Consider the following 17,158-nt stretch of genomic DNA (forward strand, 5'->3'; position numbering starts at 1 on the left):
CACATCACGGTCAAGAATACTATTTCCAATTTACACCTTTATGCAAAGAAATGAAGGCTTCTTCTCTTGCATTCAACTAGAAACAAAACAAAACAAAATAATAATAATAAAAAAGGCATGATTAAGTTCATTGTGTGATACTTGAGGTTTACCCAGCAATTCTGGACATTTAAAGTAAAGATGTTTTCCTTTCTTTACAGAAAGGACTTGCACAAAATACTAATTTTTGTAATCAAATAAATAGTAATATTAAGACTGTTAGAAACAAGCTTCTGATCATAATCAGTTCAGTCAAACCATAAGACAGTTGAAAGTGATTGTATGTTAGTCGTGCTGGTTGCACCTCGGAAGGAGGAGTTAGCTGCAGAGATGCATAAAAGTCATGTGCCATCAGGGATGGATCCTGAAGACCAGCTACTCTGAGTCTGACACCAGCTCCTGCACGTTTCTTTCCAAATATCACTTAGTCCATCCTTTTACAGAAACTTTTCCAACCTGCTGTGAAAAAACATCTTGGCAGACATTTTCTTCCCCGTGGAACTTGCTAGCTTCGTTTCTGACTCAAACAATGCTGCTACCACATGAATGAGGGCTACCATCTCTTCAAACTAAGAATGTAGCTCTAAGCAGCCTTGTGCCATCTGTCCTTCAGGCAGGACTAGCAGGCAGTGACACACGAGGGTGAACTTGGAGTCAGAAGGCAACCCATTGCAGATGGATGGCGCAGTGCATAGGATGAAGTGGGCTTAAGCCATCCAGGGAGACTTCAGCCTCACTGAAGGTGTTTCAGGGATCATGAGTCTGGGAACGGCAAGAGTTACTTTCTGCCACTGACTGGTTTCTAAATCAAGGAGAATAACACAATAATTTTCATACTGGACCAGATCAAAGGTTCATCTAGCCTGCCAACCACGCTTCAGCAGGTTCATCCTGGATACTTCAGCAAGATGAGAAAATGGCTAAAATGGTTCAGTTCCCCAAGACACAACGACTCAATGTAACATCTCATTGCAGCAGAAAAAGCAAGAGGCTCCTCCACCCCTTTTCCCACCTCTCCTTTTCCTTATTCTGCTCCCAGCTGTGCTTCCTGCCCCTCGCCTTGCCCCTGAAGGTGTCCATCAGGTCTGCCAGGATCTGTAACTCCTGCAGTGGTGAGGAGTTCTCTGGGCTCAGTCACGCAGGCACCCGATCTGGTTCCTGAGGTGGAGCAGGTTGCTCCGAGAGCAAAGGAAGGGAAGAAATGGAAAAGGAGGTGGAGGAAATGAGCCCTCCCTCTCTGAGCAGCAGCAAGCTGTTACATTTGTCTGACTGCACATGAGAAGGCAGCCAAAACTGAGTGCTTACCTGTTTCAAAAGCTCAGTGAAATACTGCTTTGCTTCTAGCTCTGTAAATTTGTGAGCTCGAAGATGTGCAAGCAATCACCCTGGCTTTACTAAGATCCCTTACATGCCTGCCTTTAAGTATGCACCTACATTGTCACAGTCAGGCTAGTTTTCTCAGAACAAAGCCCCTCACTGAAGGATGGGAGAGCAGCGGTGCTGCTGACGGACCTGCAGACCTGCTCTGCAGCTCTGACACAGGAGATCGGAGCTCCTACATGCACTGGCTCACAGTAGTTATTGAATGAGCTGCCCCAAACTTCAACAGGTAATTTGAAATCAAGTAGACCCAATAAACTTTTAACTAGTTGTGGATAGATAGTGGAAGAATGGGCTATAAATTACTTATGAACTTGATTATATAGCCGACACCAGCTGAAATTGCAAAGAGACTCTAATTATAGCTACATTTTATACTTTTCAAGTATAATTTAGAATATAGTGGAAATAGAATATAATATCAAAGTAATACATTTTTATTGAGAAATTCTTGCTATTTGAACTTTGAACCTTACAGTAGTTAAAGTAATATATATACTAAAAAAATAAAATAAATAAATAAATGAATAAATAAGCTGCTTTTTAATTCTAGAGGGAGTAATTTCCTTTACATTAGATTTCTTCCTCTAAATCAAAATCAACATGGACAACTTTAAGCTTTAAATTAACTTCAGAAAGAATACACAGTCATTCTATTTACTGTTAGCTTTGCAGAGCACTCGTCTATCTAAAGATGAGATGGATACAGAAAGACTGCAAATGACAGTCTGAACTAGATTTTCAGAAATACATTGGGCTGGTAGGCTCTATATTTCTGCTTCCACTACACTTCCAGTCAATTTGAAAAGATGCTACATCTGTTTCTCCATTGCCCTGCTGCTGGTTTTGAGGTTTTCTGTGTCGTCAACAAGATTGTAGCAATCACTGTAGCATGAAGTGGCAGGATAAATTTATGGAAATGCAAAAATCATAGATTTGCTCTCCACTGCCTTGTGCTTTGTACGGGCAAACACAGTTCTGCACGCCATCAGAGGAGAGTTCTCCACTCCTGTTAGAAGAGTAGGTTTAAGACCTACTTTCAGCAGTGGCTGTGCTCTGCAGAACAGAGGAGAGGAAGGTTATTTATGTGTTCTTGTACAAGTGAGCATAAACAAGTGGATGCTCCAGCAAATTGACAATAGACTACTAACAAAGGGCCAGATGCTCTTATCCTCTTACAAGGGGTGAAGAGGGACAAAATGAGTAAATATTTATATTACCATAGTGGCATGTAACTGGAGCTCAGTTGTGGAGGAAAGACAGTGATTTACCAGCATGTTCTTCCTCTCTTGGGAATCTACATAAACCAAGCAAAGGCTCAGCAGCAAGAAGAAAATTCTGACAGAAGGACTAAGGCAGATGAGAGTGCTACAGCTCTCCAGGACATGTTTTTTTCTAGCCTCAGAAGACAACGAGCAAAGAGCAGTGCTTTCCTGGGCAGAAGTCACCACAGGTGGCTATGAAAGGTCTACCTGTGCACAGGAGAGAAGCGTGTGTGTGCCTGGTGGCATGTCTTTCAGCCTCTGCACCTCTGAAGTCTGTTCTCTCCTGGAGCCTTTGCTGAAGTGCTGCTTTCAGGACCTCCCCCTGCGAGATGACTCCCTCAAGAACATCCGTAGCAATTGCTTCACTGGCAATCACTCATGCCATAACTCTGCTAAAGCCAGCCTTCCTGCAAAGGGCACCTGGCACCCTGTGGCATGTAGATCATTCCTAGTCCCTCGCTTTTTTCCCCAGCTTGCCCACCTTTCTTCCACAATTACTTAAAGTCAATGACCCTCAATTCTCATACACCAAGCACCCGAACAAGGCTTACAAGCCTCAGGTGCTTGGCCCCTTTTATCTTCCTTACTGCAAGATCAGAGAAAGTTAATTTTCCACAAGAATTTACAATAAAATATTTTGTATTTCATTTTTCTTTTTGATCTTAGTGGAAACTTGCCTTTGAAAGTCCTTGGAGTGTCGCTACAGGCTGTTTATGCGCATGTTGTTCTAGGCCACTGTCCTATGGCTTTAATATTTATATAATTTATCTAAATGAATATTAAGATTGTCCCCAGAAAATGGAGGACATTGCATGAGAACAGGTTGTAATTGCAGTGGAGAGTTAAGATAGTTCAAGAATCTTATCAGGGTGGGAAGTAGGAGAAGAAGAGCAGGTTGCTGGAGGCTGACTACCAAATGACTGCATGGAGTTGCTTCTTCAGTTGCAGACCACTGTTCTGTGAAAGAGTTTGCACCATGGACAATAGCAACTACAGCGTGGGCTTGTTTGCAGGCTTTGCTAGGAGTAACAATGCAAGCATCGCTAGTTCCCTCTGCACCCCATCACACATGCCATGCAGCGCTAGCACTGATGAGGAGCTGTCACATGTGATGACAAACTTTCTTGGGAGTATCCTGCACTATTGTGAAATGCCCGTGGCATTTATGGGGGTAACTTGGGGGTGATGACAGGGATGGCTTAGGAAGGCAACCACTCAAAATGCAGCGCTGAATGAAATGGAGAATATCCTCATATACACTTGCAGTGCTTAGCAAGTGTTTCATTTGACTGGTTTGGTTCTCCAGATGTCGAGGTTGCACTGTGCTGTGATGGGAAAACGATTGATTCTCCATCATGCCCAGCTCACTGTGGAGCACTTAAAGCCCAAACCCAGGTGTGAACTCACTCTGAGAGGTAAAAACAAAGCCGCATTATGTAATAAGATTTAATGATTATTTGAATCTCTTTTTCCATCCCACTGGATCATTGATTTAACCTTCCTTGTTTTGTTCTTGGGATACAGCTAAAATAAGCAACAATGTTCTGAAATTAATCAGGATCATTTTTAGTGTAATGCAGTAAGAGTGTTTTGACTTTTGCTTTCTCTCTTGAAGAAAGCAACACTAAACAAACTGAGATTTTTTTGCTAGGAACTGCAAATTTTTGCAAAATGTTCAGCTCACATGGCCATAGGGAATGAATGTGCAAGCTATTATGTGTATAGCCTGGGGTTCAACCGTTATTTTCTCTCAGGGGAAAACAAAAGCAGACCCTTTAAAGCCACCACTAAGGAGATTTCTATTTAGAGAATATGCAATAACTCATATTGAGACAAGATTTTAATCTCAGCAAAGCTTTGGATAATCTGCTGGCACCTGTGCCTGCTGCTCTTCCACCCCATCGCACTGGTTAGACTGGGGGCCAAGGGCCGGACCCTGCAGGCTTGTTTGCAGCAGTGGCCCTGCACACGAGTGGGAGGCTGGCAGGAGCAAGGCAAAGATTTCTTTAGTATCTGCGCCCAAAATTGTCACCTACACGGAAATGACACCAGCGTCTGCTTCTTTCGTATTGAGTTGGAAGCTGTTATTCTTCTTTCCAAGGGCTGAGATGGCAGGCGGTATTTGTTGTGCTGACTGGCTTGGGAAAAGGTGTGAAGCACAGACAACCCTGTCCGAGGGGAACAGACAGACAGGTACGGTCTGGGGTGATTTGGGAAAGAATTTGGAAAGATTTTTTCAGCTGTAGATCTAAGATACCAGCCACGTCAGCCTGTGTGTACTCTGGAGAGTCTCACGCTGCCTTCACGATGTGGGCAAGTTGGGACATTTTCAATAATGTGTAGATGCCATGACTGATGCTGTGGAGCCTTCTTTCTGCTGAGGCCTCTGTACCCGACACAAACACCAGCTAAACAGTGTCCTGCTTGCAAAAGGTCAGTCTCTGCAACTCAAAGAAGGAAAAGAAACTAGAAAAAAATGTTTTTCTGCATTATAAGTTGGGCAACGCAGGGAATGGTGCTGTAAAAGGAGCTCAAATAGCAGGGCAGAGGAAGGAAAAGAAAAAAAATCTATACCTGATGCATCTTAAATAGGTTTCATACCCTTAAAAATGAGCATTATTCATGTGAAAGGGTTAAGAATAACATCAGATTTATCTAATTGTTTGATTCTGTGATTCATGATTCACATTTTAAAGTCTACACCCTGTGAAGAATAGTGCATTATTAAGGAAGGGAAAGAGGCTTGCCAGGGACAGAAGGTAATTTCCCGTAGCAGGTGCATACAGCAGGTGGTACACAGTGTACCTGCAACGAAAAGGTAGATTTAGTCTAAGATTTTATTTAATATGGAAAACTTATTGCATCCTGAGCCACTACTGGGGACGTGCCAAAAATCGTGTCTGCGGCATGATTTATTACGTGAAAATACCACCGAACTAATCAGCGGAGTTACTAATTAATACAAATCTGCATTTTTGCATAAGCAATTAGTGCAAAGAGAGTGCAATGAAAGAGGAAGTTTGACTCATTTAATCTCAGTGTCTATTCAAGCGGAAAGACCCACTAGGGCAAGGCACTAGGATCTACATTTGGATTTTTTTTTTCCTTTTGATTAGTTAAAGGAACTAAAAGGTCAAATTATCAATATTTAATTCAAATGGAAATGCATTTGTTCAAGAGGAAAGAAAACACTTTATTTAAACAAGGTGGGACTCTGGGGGTAAATGCCTGGATCAAAAATAATTAGATTTTGCAGTTATAACAGCATCTAAATCCCGCCTGATAAGAATCCTTTTTCCTAATAACAGAGGTGGTTTGACACCAATAGCGGAGGCTGTTGATGTTATTTAAACTCAAGCGGTAGCTGGCCTACCAATACGATTTAGACATTTGCTTTAATGGTACGTACTTCTCTGATTTGTTTTTGTTTTTTTTTAATCAATTTGAACGATATTTTAAATCTATTGTGATTTCGTAATTGTGTGTGCTTGCCTAAAACAGTCACTTAAAAAGCTGATAATTAAACCTCAGTGGCGACGTCTTTTCCATTAACTAAATAGAAGTTCACATTTATAGAATTAAAACAACGACAGCCTTTATCTAACGGCAAAAAAAAAAAAAAAAAAAAAAAAGCTCAATAACATTAATACACTGAGTCCTAAAGGAAAAAAAAAAAAAAAAAAAGAGCAGAAACGGCACCTCTATCATTTCCCACCGGTTTCCAGCACCGCCGCGCGTCTCCCCGGGAGCAGCTGGCGCGGTGCGGGCGCACCCAGCCCGGCTCCGCGGCCCCGAGCCGCGCTCCCCCCGGACACCCCCGGCTCCGGGGCGCCCTCCCTCGCCCCCCCTGCCCTCCCTCACCCCCTGCCCTCCCTTCTCTCCCCTCCCTCCGCCGTGCCCCGCTCGCCCTTTCCCAGCGCGGCTCCGCGGTGCGGAGCGGGGCCGGGGGCCAGCGGCAGCGGCACTTTTGGGTTGGTTGGGGGTTGTTTTTAGGATCCTTCGGGCTGTGCCTGGCTGGGGACGGAGAGCGCAGAGCGCGGCCCGCCCGCGCCGCCCAGGCAGTAAATCACTCGCTAAATCACAGCGCGGCTTCCCCTCTCCAATAGCTTTGAGCTATTTGGGGACGCATCCTTTCCCCGCACTCTCGCAGGTGCAATATGAATCAATTATCTTAATTAAGATAATGCTGCAAACCCAGGAGATTTCCTCGGGAGCGGCTCCGGCGCTCCGGACAGCCGCAAGGCGTTTCCAGGGCTCTTCTTCCCACCCCCGGCCCCCCCGGGCCAGGGCCCGGCCCCGGCTGCGCCCCCGGCGAGGGGGGCAGAGCCCTGGGGGCGGCCGGGGGGGCGCAGCTCGGATGGGACGCGTGCGGCTCGCGTGTCGCGCCACGGGGGGGCGGGGGCAGAGCGACAGAAAAGGAGAAAGAAGGGGAAAAGCAAAAGGGAAAAGAAAATAAAGGAAAAGGGAAAAGAGAGGAAAAAGAGAAATGAACAAAAAAAAAAGGAAAAGAAAAAAGGAAGACAAAGCAAAACAAGACAAAAAAAGTTAAAAAAAAGAGAAAAATAAAAAAGTAAAAAAAAAAGAGAAAAAAATAAAAAAGGAAAAAGACAAATAGAAAAAGAAAGAAAAAAGAAATAGAAAAAAAAAACGGGAAACGGGGAAGGGGAAAATGAAAGGAAATGAAAGGAAACGAAAAAGAGAAAAGGAAAAACGAAAAAGTGAAAAGGTAAAGAAAAAGAAAAGGAAGGAAAATGAAAGGGAAAAGGAAAATGGGAAAAAGAAAAAGGGAAAAAAAGGGAAAAAGAAAAAGGGGAAAAGATTCGGGAGCAAAACAAGCAGAAGCCAAATGAGAAGACAGATGGAGAAGGAGGAGTCTGGGTCCGGGGGAGAAAAGGGACGCTTGGAGCGATGCAATCATGAGGCCGGAGACGGGGAGGGACGGGAAAGTGGGAAACCGGAGCCCCGGAGCCGGGGACGGCCCGAGCCGGGGAGGCAGCGCCGGCTGCCGGGGGAAACGCGGCCGGGGGCGCGGGGGGCGCGGCGGGACGGACGGGGCGGGCGCGGCGGGGAGCCCCGGTGCCGTCGCGCATCCCCGCGCCCCGGTGCGCGGTGCCACCACCTCGTCCCCTCCCGTCCCCTCCCGTCCCCTCTGGTCCTCTCCCGCAGCCCCGGGGCCACCCGGGGGGGGGGCGGAACAATGGCCCCGGTGACAGATGGCGGCGCCCGGCGGGGCGGGGCGGGGCGGGGCGAGGCGCGGCGGGGGGCGGGGGCGAGCGGCGCGGTCCCGGCCCCCGGCCCCCCCCGCTCCGCTCCCCGCCCGACGCCGCCGCCGCCGCCGCCGCGCAGCGCCGTCCCCGCTATATAACCGGGGCGGCCGGCGCTGCGCCCCGCGGAAACACGCGCGGCGCCCTCGCACGGAGCGGGCGCCGGCAGCGGCGGGGTTATGCGACCGGCGCCGCGCTGCACCGGCTGAGGAGCGGAGGTAACGGGGGGCAGCGCTCCGCGGCGTCGGGGCGGCCGGCCGGGAGGGGGGCTTTGTCACCGGACCGGGCGTGCGGGTCCCCCGTCCACCCCGCTGCCGCCCTGCATTGTTCCGCCCGGGGAGCGGGGACCGGGGCCGGCCCCGCACCTGTTACCGCGGGGGAGCCGGTGGCCGGGCGGCCGGGCAGGGGGAGCCCCGGCGGGAGGCGGCGGGCGCCGTCGGGGCGGGAGGGAGGGCAGGTGCCCGGCGGTGTCACCCCCCTAAAGCGTAATCAGCTTAAACCGCCCGGCGCGTTGTGTAACGGTGCCGGGACGCGCGTCCCCGGGGTGCCTTTCCCGCTGCTGACACGGCGCTTGTGTCCCCCCCGTCCCCATCCCCGTCCCCCCGGCAGGCAGGCGCTCGCCATGACCAAGTCGTACAGCGAGAGCGGGCTGATGGGCGAGCCCCCGGCGCAGGGCCCCCCGGGCTGGGCGGACGAGTGCCTCAGCTCGCAGGACGAGGAGCACGAGGCCGACAAGAAGGAGGAGGACCTGGAGGCGCTGCCCGCCGAGGTCGAGGAGGACCCGCTGCGCAACGGCGAGGAGGAGGACGAGGAAGATGACCTGGACGAGGAGGAGGAGGAGGAGGACGACGACGACGACGACGAGCAGAAGCCCAAGCGGCGGGGCCCCAAGAAGAAGAAGATGACCAAGGCGCGCATGGAGCGCTTCAAGCTGCGGCGCATGAAGGCCAACGCCCGGGAGCGCAACCGCATGCACGGGCTGAACGCGGCCCTGGACAACCTGCGCAAGGTGGTGCCCTGCTACTCCAAGACGCAGAAGCTCTCCAAGATCGAGACGCTGCGCCTGGCCAAGAACTACATCTGGGCGCTCTCCGAGATCCTGCGCTCCGGCAAGAGCCCGGACCTCGTCTCCTTCGTGCAGACCCTGTGCAAGGGCCTGTCGCAGCCCACCACCAACCTGGTGGCCGGCTGCCTGCAGCTCAACCCGCGGACTTTCCTGCCCGAGCAGAGCCCGGACGTGCCGCCGCACATGCCGGCGGCCGGGGCGCCCTTCGCGGCGCCCCCCTACCCGTACCAGTCGCCGGGGCTGCCCAGCCCGCCCTACGGCACCATGGACAGCTCCCACCTCTTCCACCTCAAGCCGCCGCACGCCTACGGCGCCGCGCTCGAGCCCTTCTTCGAGGGCGGCCTCCCCGACGGCGCCAGCCCCGCCTTCGACGGCCCGCTCAGCCCGCCCCTCAGCATCAACGGCAACTTCTCCTTCAAGCACGAGCCCGCCGCCGACTTCGACAAGAGCTACGCCTTCACCATGCACTACCCCGCCGCCTCCCTGGCCGCCGCGCCCGGCCACGCCGCCGCCGTCTTCTCGGGCGCCGCCGCCCGCTGCGAGCTGCCCCTGGACGGCCTGGGGGCGCCCTACGAGGGCCACCCGCCCCACGAGCGGGTCCTGAGCGCCCCGCTCAACGCCATCTTCCACGACTGACCCCCGCCACCCGCCCGGGCCGCCGAAACCGCAAGCAATAATTAGGATCTATGCAATTTTTAACCTAGCGATGGGCCAATTACGAAGTATATAGGAGATCTCTATTTTTCAACCAACGTTTTCCTACTTGTTACCTTTCCCATGCCGAATTATTTTGTTGTGATTTTGTACAGAATTTTTAATGACTTTTTATAACGTGAATTTCCTATTTTAAACCATGCAGCTTCATCGATTTTTATACATACTGGAAAGGTAGAATTATATCTAATTTATACAAAATAATTTAACTAATTTAAACCAGCAGAAAAGTGCTTAGAGAAGTTATGTTGCCTTAGCACTTCTTTCCTTTCGAATAGTTAAAGAAAAACAAAAAAGCGCAATCCGGGCAATTGCTTTCCCATGAAAGTCTTTTTTTCCTTTTTCTTTCTTTTATTTTTTTTTCCTTTTCCCCTGACAATAAGAACCAGATCCCTAGCTCTTGAGAAGATATAAGAACGAGAGACTTATTTTCTATTAAAACATATCAATTCAACACATGACTTGCACAAACTTGTATATAAATATTATGAGCAAATGCCAACACCCTTTTTAAATCAAAAGCTGCTTGACTATCACGTACAATTTGCACTGTTTCTTTTTAGTCTTTGAACCCCTCTGCATTCCGTGGTGGTTTTTTTTTTTCTTTCTTTTTTTTTTCTTTTCATTTTTTTTTTTTCTGAAGAGAACTTGAAGATGTTAATGTTTCCGGACGATATAAATGCATGATTTTATACATATTCACACGATCCGTGGTTGTCATATATTCATCTTATAAATTGGAACCTAAAACTAATCAGGTTGTTGAAGTTGGGCTATATACCTATTGTAGTCGATTAGTACGGTAGCTTGAAACAAATTCAAACCATTTAATCCGTAATTAGAACAATAGCTATTGCATGTACAATGCAGTCCAGAATAAGTGCTGTTTGAAATGTAATGCTGGTTCAACTGGAATCAATCTGTACTGTAATTTTGTTTGTAATCCTGTATATTATGGTGTAATGCACACTGGGATTTTAGAGAACATCCGTCCTTTTGCAACAACATAGTATTGAACATTTGGTCGAATGTTGCATTTCTCCTTAAATGTGATTTTTTTTTTCTTAGTGTAATTCCTATGGGATTATTGTTTCATTGGGATAGCTCATGAAAGGTGCACCACTTATTATTTGTAGAATAAAATTGGCGTTAAAAACAACCGACCAGCACGGGAGCGGGACCCGCGTTCTTCGCCTCCCCCGCGGGGCTGGGGCCAAACGCTCACGGCTGCGGGGAGGAGGAGGAGGAGAAGGGGGGAGGATTTAGGGGATGGGAGCGGGGAGGGGGGCCTTGGGGCTGGGGTCGCTGCCGGTTGCGCGGCCGAGGAGCGCGGAGCGGCGGCCGCGCCGTTCGCCGGCGGGCAGCGGCGGCTGCCAACAGGTCGCCGGCACCGGGATCGCCTCGCCCGGAGCGGTGGCCCTGGTGGCCCGTGTCGGGACGCGGCCGTCGGTTTTCAGCCCGTCGGAAGAAGCCGGGCCGGGCTCGGCGGGCCCTTCGGCCCCCGGCCGCTGCCGCTCGGGGATTCTTGCAGTCGGGCAGGGGCCACTGGCGTGCCACCGTCTTTATTCAAAGGCAGGCACAGATGTTCCTTCTGCAGGGGAGGTTTTAATTTATGAAAATGATATTGGTTATGCATGAATGCGCTCCGCACAACACGCGCCACTTCCATCTGATGAGAGGAATACCGCAGAACCGGTGCCAATGTTGGGAACATATTCTGCGAATTTAGTCGCTTAAATGTTTAATGAATATTTGGAAGGCATTTCCAAACCACAAGAAACCTTTTCAATTACCTTTTTCTTTCTTTCTTTCTTTCTTTAATTTTTTATTTTTTTTTCTTTTCCATACTTAATAACGAAATTCAACTCCGCTAGCCAATGCAATTTACTTAAAAGATCTAGCTAGGCTATCTGAGTGTCTGCTACCTAATAAGGAAAATTAATTAGGCATTTTGGTAACTGGAGGCTCCACTTTACAAATCACTTGTGAGTTTTGTTATTTCAATTAGTTTAGGGTTGTTTTTTATTTCCCCTTATAAAATATTGGAGATTTTTTTTTCTTCCCCCCCTCCGGCGCTGCTCCTGATGCCTCCGTGATATTTATTTTTTCTTACTGCTAATATCAGGCCAAATCCTGAAATCTCTGCTCATGACTCCCACAGGAAGGTCTATCAAGGTCTCTTTCAAAGGAAAGAATTACTCACACCGTTCCTGTCTTATGAACATATCTCTAATTAACTAAGGCTATAGTGGGATTATCTAACTTCCTCATGCGGAGGAAACCGAGGGGTTGAGTCATCCCCACAAACATGCTGGGTAATCCAGTGGACGCCTAGAACACTATTTTTGCAGCTCTTTGGGACAAGTGGCCTTCCCCTTCTTTCCGCCACGCTTCTCTGACAGCAGAAATTGTTCTGCCCCTGGTGCACGCTCGAGAAGAAGGCAGTGGGGCCATGTCTGCAGGAGCAGTGCACCACAATGCTCGCAGCCCATGGCTTCGCCCTTCTGGGTTTTCTGAAGCAACAGGCCAGGACTGGGGGGCTGCTGGCCCTCGCTGCCTGTGGCACAGCCAAGGCCCCGACTATGATGGGTCACGTCCACAAGTGTGCAAATTCCTGCAATTATTTCAGCATTGCAGCTGATCAAAACCGGATTCACCCTGACCTGAATGGTGGCTTTTGACATATTAAAAACATAATAAATATAAATCCTCCTCTTGGAAATAAAGGGTTATTAACAGTGCAGTGCTCCTGCACAATGAAGAACCTTATCTGATAGTTTTAGAAATTTCAGAGCTACAGTCAACTTATGTTGTGTATATATACAGCACGTAGAGGAATTATCTCTCAGTTCTCACTCTCTCCTATTCAGGAAGAACTCACAGAAATCAAAATTTGCTTGGTGAACCGTCAGGGAAAACATGTAGATATTGGTCTTTGCTTCTATTCACCAAGACAGATTGTATAGTAATTATTTCAGAAATTAACAAATGCTCTACACTCATTCCTTAGCTGAAAATCCCAAATTACAAAGTCTTGAAAAACATCGTACATGAATACATATCGAACCAGTGATCTGAAGACCTACAAATAGACTGTTCTTTAAATATGTACATAAGTGTTTTTTAAATAATTCATATATGTATTTAACAAACTGTCAGAAGCTATGCAATACAAAATTAAAACTGACAATGCTCTCAAAGCATTCTCTTAAGTATTTAGGTTGCCTACAGGGTATGTAAAGCATAGACTTCCAGCCCTGCCTTTCAGTTTCCTAGACTGTAGCAGTTTGCAGCATAATTACTGCATTTTGTATGAAATAAAATAGAAGAAATTACATTATACAGTATTTGCTAACATTTTGGTGACAGAACAACAGAAGATTCATATTAAAACTTCATTATCTTAAAAGAAAGCATTATCAACCTTAGTGGAAAAAAAAAAATGTCCTCTGGTGAAAAAAATCTTGTATTATATTCCTCTCCATTATCACATTTTCCATTTTATTTTATTTTATTTTAAATTAAGATTGGTTTCAGCTCCTGATGCTCTTGGGAATGAATTACACTTCAGACTCCATCGCTGCACAATCTTTTAATTCCTTCTTGTTCTTTTCTTTGCAGACATCTGTCCTAAACCAACTTGTCCATCTCTACAACTTCAGACTTTCTTTTCCTTATCTGATCTTCTTTCTCTCTTTCTCCCCCTCTCTCTCTCTCTCTTTTTTTTTTTTTCTTTTTTTTTTTTTCTTTCCCCCAGATGATTTCCTTCTCCTTTTCAGGCACACAGAGTGATATATAGTAACGGTAATGCTCTCCTCTACAGACTGTTGCTACCATTTTTTTCTTCAGAAAAAAACAATTTATGACTCCATTTACTGTGTAAAAAGCTTGGTATTCTGCTTAATATCTCTTCTCTGAAGACAAGGAAAACCAACACAAAGGAGATGAACTAATGCTGATAGTTCTAATACATTCCTTCTAGAGGAGCAATGCAAGAAGAAGAGCTAATATTTGGGAATGAAAAGCTAAAGTATGACTGACCACACACTAAACCTTTATTGCATAAACAGACACTGTAGCCAGAAAAACACCAGACAAGGACATGCTGCCAATTTCAAAATTCAGATTTCTCCAGAACAAATCTCTACTAGTAGCTGAAACAGGCCAGCTACCAGAAACATAGAGTCAAATTCTCCAGAGCGGCCAGCGGATATTTTCCTCACAGCCTCCCCTCATCTCTCCTGAATTCCCATTCCCTAACTTCAGTATCATACCATCCACGAATCAAAAGCTGGCCTTACAATTTCTCACCTATTCACTTCATTGCATTTTTCTAGTCCTTTTCTTGATGGAGAAGGTTTATCTTCCAATAGCTTGCTTTACCTGGTTGCTCTCCCAGTAATCACTAGCCATACTTCCCTCACTTTCTGTTCCTATCCAACCTCTTCTTCCTCCCTTCCCTACATTCTCCTGGAAGAGATTTCTGAGACTCCCACTGCTTCTTAGCACAGTGAGAGATGACGTCCTTCATACAGTGAGGAATGCTGTCAGTTAAGGATCATCTCCCTGTTTTCTGCTGCTTCTTGTCTGGGCCCAAAGGATCTTCCCCCCTTGTAGTTTAGCTGCATGTCCTCAAGGCCAGCACCCTGACACGCAGTGTCCCCTCTGGGTCCAGACTGCGGAGAAGCAGCTTTGAGAAACCACAAAGGCCTCCCCTACCTGACAAACAGACTTCATTTCCTGGCTTGACCTTGGACCTGCCTTGTCACTACAGACTCCCCCGGTGGCTGCCGGACTGGCACTGGCCATGTTTGCTGCCACCAGACCTGCCCCCGCTGACTCTGCTTCCCAGCTTGATGTTGGACCTGCCTCGAAGCGATGGATGTGCCCGGCCATCTGGGCTCTTGGCTGAACCTGGCTACACATGGCCCTGCTCTCAGGGACATGGGGCCCCTGCCATTCCTGCTCCTTGACACTCCTCTCATTTCAGCTTCCAGGGCACTGAGGGCACTAACTAGCCTTAATCGCCCTGACCAGCCCCACCTGCAATCTGCCCGAGAGTTATTTAAGCTCATCCTGGAGGGTCTTCACCTTCTTGCCTCAGAGATGCTGTAGGATGCTGGTCTCCAGTTCAGTCACAGCCCTGACTGGTGCCAAGCCCTGCTGCTGGTGCAGAGCCAGGCACGCAGCCTAATGTCCTGCCCTGGCCTCAGCCCTGCCTCTTCACAGCGAGCCTGCCAGTGATCTGCGCTTCAGCTGGTGCTGGCACCCTCCGCTGAGTGGCCTCGCTCAGGTACCGTGCGATGGCCCCTGCCCAGAACAGCACTGCTGTGCTCGCCTTGGGGTCCCCCTGGCTCCCTGTCCCCTGGGAACAGCTGGCCCTTGCTGTGCCCTGGCAATGGCCTTGCTTCCCTTCCTGTGGTGCCCCCCTCCTTTCTGCCCCTTCTACTTTTACTTGAGCCATCTGTTTTAAAAAAATACAAATGTGCTAAGTTTCTAAGGCAGCTCTACTGGCTCTAAAGTAAAATGGAGTAACATGGCTTCAAACTAAAGCATTCAACAAAATTGTTTTGTGGACGCAGTTCTATGATGTTCTATACCTGGTATACTGTAAAAATACATGTTTTTCTGTAATTATCACTGGAGGAAAAAAAGCTCTGTCATATACAGAGCTGCTGATGAACTAGATAAATATCCTTGTGTGCTGCATAATTAGTCACCCTAAAGCCGAAGGAGGTACATGAAATTCAAAGACAGTTACTTTGTCTGGAAAACACTAAATATTTATAAATACTGGAATGCTTTTGGAGGCTGAAGAGCTGCAATATTAATTTGAAGGACTCATGTCAAATGTCTTTAAATGTACTTCTTATTAAGAGGTGAATAGGACTTCTTGTGTATCTGTTCTTTTATCTATTGTATTTGAATCAAAATGTACGTGAGAGAGCAGGCAATAACGAAACTAGCTGCTTTGAGCAATTTTCAATAACTTCTATATCATCCCTATTCCTTATGTGGAATGTGGTACTTCCAGCTGTCCCTTTCATTCTGCCATCAGAAGTACCTGTATGCTCTGCTCCCAAATCCTGTCTGTGCTCCAAGATGTAGAACAAACCAGGGCCCTACATGTAGGCTCAGTGGTGTATACTAGACCGGCATTTGCCTGTCTACTATGCAGTTACTGCTACAAGTTTACTGTTTGTCTTGTATCTCTTTTAATCTAAAATGGGAACAGCACCTAGGATGTTACATGGGATCAGCAATATACACAACCCTTTTAACATGAAAGGACAAGGAAGTTCTACATGTGAAAGTACTAGTAGTAGTTTTGTAAAAATGGTTCAAATATTGATGGGCTATTCTGTGTTTTTGCCCAATTCAATATAACAATTTGAAAACTGTGGTATTCAAAAAGTAAAACGAACCACAGAATCATCCACGTTGGAAGAAACCTCCAAGATCACCTAGTCCAACCTCTGACCTAACACTAACAAGTCCTCCACTAAACCATATCACTCAGCTCTACATCTAAACATCTCTTAAAGACCTCCAGGGATGGTGACTCAACCACCTCCCTGGGCAGCCCATTCCACTGCCTAACAACCCTTTCAGTAAAGAAGTTCTTCCTAATATCCAACCTAAACCTCCCCTGGCACAACTTTAGCCCATTCCCCCTTGTCCTGTCACCAGGCATGTGGGAGAATAGACCAACCCCTACCTCGCTACAGCCTCCTTTAAGGTACCTATAGAGAGTGATGAGGTCGCCCCTGAGCCTCCTCTTCTCCAGGCTGAACAACCCCAGCTCCCTCAGCCGTTCCTCGTAAGACTTGTTCTCCAGACCCCTCACCAGCTTTGTCGCCCTTCTCTGGACACTCTCGAGCACCTCCATGTCCTTCTTGTAGTGAGGGGCCCAAAACTGAACACAGTACTCGAGGTGTGGCCTCACAAGAGCCAAGTACAGGGGGACTTGCATATAATAGTATTGACTATGTATAGTAGTATATAATTTATACGACTTGCATATAATTGTATTTTATCCAGGAAAAATGGTCTGCCTCCTCCTTAAGGGACTGTAGGGACTGAGGACTTTGTTAACAAACCAAGTGACCAGACTTGCAAGTAGTAACAAATCATGGGAGGAACATGCAATTCTCTCAACTTTACTGGTTTGTTTTAATCTACTACATTTTATTATATTAAGTTACTGAGTTAAAACATTTCCATTGCCATTACTTGGAGTTTTAGAACTTTCAAAAACATTAGTTGAAGGATGTTGCAATCCCTTAGAAGCTGTAATGGTCTTCCTCTGAATAGTTTTTTATGGCTCTAAGAAAATTATTAGTCCATCCTTTCCTGTACCTTATGATAAATCTAGTGATAATATATAATACATGTAGATGGAATAGGCTAGTAAATGGTCCCAGAAATAA

At 47.2% G+C, this 17,158-nt stretch overlaps 2 protein-coding genes across 2 annotated transcripts in view; one reads left to right on the forward strand and one right to left on the reverse strand.

Moving 5' to 3' along the window:
* Positions 1–7,842, reverse strand: part of LOC308198287 (uncharacterized protein) — a 59,603-nt gene extending 51,761 nt beyond the window's left edge. The window contains exon 1 of the mRNA XM_080600501.1: positions 4,721–7,842. Within this exon, the coding sequence (XP_080456627.1) occupies positions 6,860–7,774 (915 nt within the window). The 5' untranslated portion in view covers positions 7,775–7,842 and the 3' untranslated portion in view covers positions 4,721–6,859. The remainder of the gene's footprint in view (positions 1–4,720) is intronic.
* A 202-nt stretch (positions 7,843–8,044) lies between these two features.
* Positions 8,045–10,887, forward strand: NEUROD1 (neuronal differentiation 1). Its single transcript, XM_080600487.1, has 2 exons — positions 8,045–8,166; positions 8,558–10,887. Exon 2 carries the CDS (start codon positions 8,571–8,573, stop codon positions 9,648–9,650), a length of 1,080 nt encoding a protein of 359 aa, XP_080456613.1. The 5' UTR covers positions 8,045–8,166; positions 8,558–8,570; the 3' UTR covers positions 9,651–10,887.
* The last annotated feature ends 6,271 nt before the right edge of the window (positions 10,888–17,158 follow it).

This window comes from Anser brachyrhynchus (assembly GCF_964034855.1).
Source record: "Anser brachyrhynchus genome assembly, chromosome: 7".
In the NCBI taxonomy this organism is placed as follows: domain Eukaryota; kingdom Metazoa; phylum Chordata; class Aves; order Anseriformes; family Anatidae; genus Anser; species Anser brachyrhynchus.